The sequence below is a fragment of the Gavialis gangeticus genome, unplaced genomic scaffold (assembly GCF_001723915.1).
Source record: "Gavialis gangeticus isolate Ggan-Ray unplaced genomic scaffold, GavGan_comp1, whole genome shotgun sequence".
In the NCBI taxonomy this organism is placed as follows: Eukaryota; Metazoa; Chordata; order Crocodylia; family Gavialidae; genus Gavialis; species Gavialis gangeticus.
Window position 1 is genome coordinate 152386543 of NW_017728992.1, and position 6087 is coordinate 152392629.

Below are 6087 nucleotides of genomic sequence, written 5' to 3' on the forward strand. Positions count from 1 at the left end.
ATGACCCCAGCTGACTTCCTGCCCTTCAGGTGAGGGCCTGGAATCGATGATCTTCTGAGGTCCCTTCCAGCCCTAATGTCTATAAAATCTATGAAATCTATTAAATTAAATGGTAGAAACAAAAATGTCTCTAGTGTTCCTTCTTTCAAAAATAAGGAATAAAAATGTAAGAATTATCTATAGAAATCCTTGATTAAAAATTATAGTGAACCCATAAAGGTCATAGAAGTAAAACTTTCATTTGCTTTTCAAAATTTCTTCTGCAGAAGAGCAATATAAAACTATCTTTGGGTAGAATAGAGAGACCTCTGTGATTTACCTACATTAGGATGTTTCAGTTTACCTAATAAAGACCTAGATCCATAGGAGATAGACATGGGTTGCCAAGTGCTAACACTTCAGCAGAATTGGTTGCTTGAAAAATACTTGTAACTTTTTTATTTCAATAATGAGAATCTCTAGTTCTTCTGCGTCCTTATCAACTTTGCTTTAGATATTGGAACTAGCTTCTGAGCCGTTGATGACCTCATGAACATTTTGGCACAGCTTGCTGGAATTCTTTCTTTTGTACTAATTGATCACAGTTTCTGCAAGGGCACGGAGTCCAAGTCCCATGCTGTGTGTAATGTGCATTTTTTAACAATTGTGCTGCACTGCCAAGTCTGAAGCCACACAAAATAACATCCTCATTGTTTGATTACACAAGGGTACCATGTGGATAGAGGCTGTGGTTTAATTAACTATTCTTCAAACTTATGACTCTTCTACAAATCATTTTATTTACAAAGGCTTGACAATACCCAAACAAGTTAGCTTTAAAAATTCACAGTTTTTCCAGCTTCTGAGGAATATTCCCACTGAAGTGTGCTTGTTATTATTCTAGAGTCTGAAAGCTAATTTTCAAAGGACTGGGTTCTGGTATCTTTCTCTTTGTGAACAATCAGATTTCTTCTCTTTTTCACAGTTTTTTTTGTTCTGTAATTGTTTTACTTAATGAATAACGTAATTCTTAAAATCTGACAAAAATTGGAAATCAAACTTCATAATAAAGTTTTAAAAATGTCTTTATTTTAGCTCCAAATCTCCAATCTTGTTAACAATGCTTGTGTTAAAATATGGGTCCTTTGGTGCAAAAATTAATTTGTTCTAATAAGCAGAGGTTTCTCAATTTATTTTGTTGGTCTTTTTAGGTTTCCCCAGAGCAAACACATGATTTTCCATATGTAAGAGTCAATTCCCTTATTGGTCTGAATTTTGTAGTGTATAAAGAAGAGATTTAGTTATGAATTGTAGGGTTTCCTCAGTTCCTCATTAGAGAGTATTGGTATTCTTTTTTGGCTCTGTTGTCTGTTGATACTTCTTTTCTATATTATCATGAATTAATGAGTTTCCTGGATTCTCTTATAGGTTTCAGCCAGGCATGTTTGTGATCCGCTTTGGACAGACATATGGGATAACTGTTATGTGAAATGGAAATACCTATCATGATTTTGTTACGTGTCCAAAATTAATTTCTTTGAAGTCCCTTTCATTTCTTTCTTCCTCACACAAGATGTACGTCTCAGAAAATAATGGGGACTTTTTCCCAGACATGTTTAAGTTATTAGCCTTAGACAGTTGGTCTTTTTCATGTAAACCTTCAAGTGTTCTCGACACCCTTGGAAATCTGGAATAAATTCATTCTCTCAGCTTCCTTTATATGTTCAGTTTATGTTTCAGCCTGCATTAGGGCCTACTTTATTTTCTTTTCTGCAGATTTGAAAGATTTCTCAGTGACATCGGTTGTCATAGACAATCCATTTTCTCATTGATATCTCTTCATCTTAATCACAGGGGTTTGTGCCTTTGTTTTCTGAATCTTCAAATTTGGAACAGTAACCTGGGGGCTAAATTTCTTTAGTTTGTCTTACTCATCTCAAAAAGTAATCAAGGATATTTTGGACTGGAGGTAATCAATTATTTTGGAGTGAGCAAACAAAAGAATATGAGTTATGTAACCCATTTTACAGTAGCCAGCACCCAGCATTTATGGCAGATAGTCACATGTTCATTTTTGTGAGTGGGTGAATGCTTTCAGTGTGTTAGTGAGCCATGTGACCTGAAAATGTTTGATATTGTTATTGTATTGGTTCCCTTATGTGCTATCAAGTGATTGATTAATCAGATTTAATAGTTATACCATCAGTGTTTGAATTAAATAAAACCTGTTCATTGACGTGCTGGTAGACTTATAATATTTCATTAGTGATCCCAATCTCAAATAAGTGGCTCTAACTTTGTTTTACCATGTCATTATCTCAGTGAATTAAGTGGGAGCTTTACATTTATAAGGAATGAATAAAATCTCAGTTATGGCTCCTTTACTAGTAAGCTTGCTTTGTCATACACTCAAGATAAATGTGTTTTTTTTTAAATTTAAAGTGTTTTTATTGCTAGAAATTTACAGTACTCTTTATATCTAAATATTTTTGCAAGGTATTCACATCTTTCTGAACTGTTGAAGGTTGTCTTGTAATAGTAGATAAATGATTTATTTCTCTACAGAATTTTGAACAAATGACAGTATATCAGATTGCTTAACTCCTACAGCATTGGCTCACGTCTCAAGGATAATTCTGACAGAATAATATGCAAGAATACTTAGGGTATGCTCTATAGTGTGAAAGATATATTCTAGAATGAAGCATTTTACATCTCTAGTTGTTGTTTGTCTGTCTGTTTTTATTCACTATAGATTTATGCCTACATTTTTGAAAATATCAAATCGGTTCAATTAGAAGCTTTACTTCTGTCCTTGATGAGCGTTGTGGTGCTTGTTCTCGTTAAAGAACTGAATGAAAAATTTAAAAGAATCATTAAAGTCATTCTTCCCATTGATCTAGTTTTGGTAAGTATGGAGTCAGATATTCAGACAATCTGCCAAAGTTTACTGTATTGTCTATAGTTACCCACAGTCACACCTGCCTCTTATTAAATCTAAAGCTAATTTTCCTTGTTAAACGTTAATGTAAAAACAAGAAACAGTTTGGCCAAATAATTAAGAAAGAAGTCACATATGTTCTCAGTTTATAAAACATTTTTCATATATTTACTGTTTATTACATAAATACAAGACTTTGAGGCCTAAAATGTTAACATATGGGAAGTTTTAAATATAAAAACAAAAGAGTAATTGTTGTTGTGAAGCAGTGAGAGAGGCCAATGTTGGCCAACTGCAGTTAAACATTATTTCTTACATTTACTCTTGAGAACAACTACACTACCACTTTCTATAACTTCTCTTCCTGTTTTCTTTATGTATGGTGCAAGTTCAGTGGAAATCAATTACAGCAACATAGGTCCTCAGATATCATGTAGTTACAGAAACAGCCCTTGTACCAGAAGATGTTTTCTGTGTTTCTTTGTATCTCTTGCAGAAAGCAAACAAAACTGAATGGAGAACCTGTTGAGAACATGTGGGCCGACCTTATACTTTTGTTTGGCTTGGAACTATCACATACAAAAAGCAGGAATTTTCTAAAACTGGCAAAATCCTAATGAATCACATTCATAGATTGATAGATTGTTAGGGGCTGGAAGGGACCTTGTAGATCATCGGGTCCAGTCACTCTGCACTAGACAGGAAAAAACAACTGGGTTCAAGTGACCCCAGCGAGGTGACTGTTCAGTCTTGTTTCGAAGATTTCCAGGGTAGGTGACTGCACCACCACTGGAGGGAGTTTATTCCACAGTCTGAACAAGTTTTTCCTAGAACTGAGCCTGAAGCAGCCTTCCAGGAATTTGTATCCATTGCTCCTGGTCTTCCCTAGGTGTGCCCTGGTGAACAGCTGTTCACCAAGTTCTTGATGTACTTTCCTGACGTAGTGGTAAGGCTCTAACAAATCTTCTCAGCAGTAAGCCGCTACCAAGTCCCCTGTAGGCTGAAGAGGCCCAAGTCCCTCAGTCTCTCCTCGTATGGCTTGTCTTGCAAGTCCCTGATCATACAGGGGGCTCTTCTCTGGTCCTCTCAAGTCTTTCCATGTCTTTGTTGAAGTGCGGCGCCCAGAACTGGACATAGTACTTCAGCTGTGGTCTCACCAGTGTGGGGTACAGTGGGAGTATCACTTCCTTAGTTTTGCATGAGATGCAAGGGTTAATGCATGCCAGCATATTGTCTGCCTGCTGGCCACAGCTTTGGACTGCTAGCTCATGTTCCTGCGATGGTTGATCACTATCACTAGGTCCCTTTTTGCCGTGGTGCAAGTCAAATTGTTGCCATCTAGCCTGTAGGTATGTTGGGGATTGGTTGCCCCCAGATGGAGCACCTTACACTTCTGAGTGTTGAACGTCATCGGGTTCCAATCCACCCAACTCTCCAGCTTGTCCAGGTCCACCTATATCTGCAATCTATCTTCTGGCATGGCCACGGTCCCCCATAACTTGGTGTTGTCTACAAATTTGGCCAGTGAGGTTTTCACCCCAAATCATTGATCCACATCCAAATCATTGATAAAAATGTTGAAAAGCACTGGTCCAAGCATGGATCCCTGAGGAACACCACTGACCACTTCTTACCAGGATGAAACAGATCCATTCATGAGAACTCTCTGGGTCCTACCATGCAGCCAGTTTTTCACCCTTTGAACTGTTGAGCAGTTAAGCCTGCAATCTTCCAATTTTTCCACAAGGATATTATGGGATACTATATCAAAAGCCTTTTGGAAGTCTAGGTGTATAATGTCAATCTTCTCTCCTGTGTCCAGGTGGCAAGAGACCTGTTCATAGAAGGAGATGAGATTGGTAAGACGAGACCTACCCACAATGAAGCCAAGCTGGCTGTTGTTCAGAATCTTACACTCAACGAGCATATCACACATAGATCCTTTAATAAGTTTTTCCAGGATTTTCCCTGGGATGGAGGTTAGGCTGATCGGCCTATAGTTGCCGGGGTCCTCCCTCTTCCCCTTCTTGAAGATGGGCACAATGTTGGGCATCTTCTAATCCTCAGGGATCTCCCCTGTGTGCCACGATTTCTGTCAGGGGTTCCACGATGACCTCAGCCAGCTCCATCAGCACTCTTGGGTGAAGTCCATCTGGTCCTGCTGACTTAAAAATGTCTAGCTTTTCTAGTGGTTTTGCACCAGCTTAGCATCCCACCATGCCCCCTGTGATCATTATCTTGCTTGTCTTTCCCCTTGGTCCAGTGAAATACTGAAGCAAAGTGGGCATTCAGGAGTTCAGTTTTTTCCTGAATGTCCATTACCAGCTGTCCCGAGGTGTTAAGCAGGGACCCCATGCTTCCATTTGTTTTCTTTCTGCTCACTGCATACCTAAAGAAGGACTTCTTATTGTCCTTGACTCCCATGGCTAATTTAAACTCAGTTGCCACCTTAGCTTTCGTAATCATTTCCCTACAAGTACGGACCACTTTTGCATAAGCCTCCTTGTGGATTGTCCCTAGCTTCCATTGTGTATACACCTCTTTTTTCTTTTTCAAGAGGACTGCAATGTCCCTATTGACCCATCAGGCCTTGCTAGCCCTTCTGCTACCTTTGCTCTTCATGGGAATGGTTTTCTTTTGTGCTTTAAGAGTCATGTCCTTGAGGAACGACTACTCTTTGTGCACCCCATTCACCTTCCAGCCTGCATCACCTCCCCACCTCCCCTGAGCCTGTTGAAGTCAGCATTTTTAAAGTCCAGGACTTCAATCCTGCTAATTGATTTGTCAGCCTTGCGGTGGACAGTGAATCTGAGCTCATGGTCACTCTCGCCCAGGTTACCCTCAATGTTCAATCCACACACCAGATCATCTCCTTTGGCCAAGACCAAGTCTAGGAGAGTGGTACCTCTGGTTGGCCCTTGTACTTCCTGGGTCAGAAGGAGCTTATCAATTGCAGTTAAGAAGCTACAAGACCAATCTGATCTAGAGGAGTGGTCCTCCCAATCTATGTCTGGGTAATTGAAGTTGCTCATGACCACCAAGTCCCTTTCATGCATGGCCTCTGTCAGTTCTTCTGAGAACTCCAGATCAAGCTCCTCCACTTGGTTTGGTGGCCTGTAGTAAATGCCCACAGTTAAGTCTCTCTCACCTCAACCCCCCCCCCCCCA

The 6087-nt window shown here is 39.5% G+C and overlaps 1 protein-coding gene across 1 annotated transcript in view; it reads left to right on the top strand.

The window, feature by feature from the left end:
- SLC26A7 (solute carrier family 26 member 7) overlaps positions 1 to 6087 on the top strand; it is a 215834-nt gene that overhangs the window by 104689 nt on the left and 105058 nt on the right. The window contains exon 5 of the mRNA XM_019527911.1: positions 2735 to 2887. Within this exon, the coding sequence (XP_019383456.1) occupies positions 2735 to 2887 (153 nt within the window). The remainder of the gene's footprint in view (positions 1 to 2734; positions 2888 to 6087) is intronic.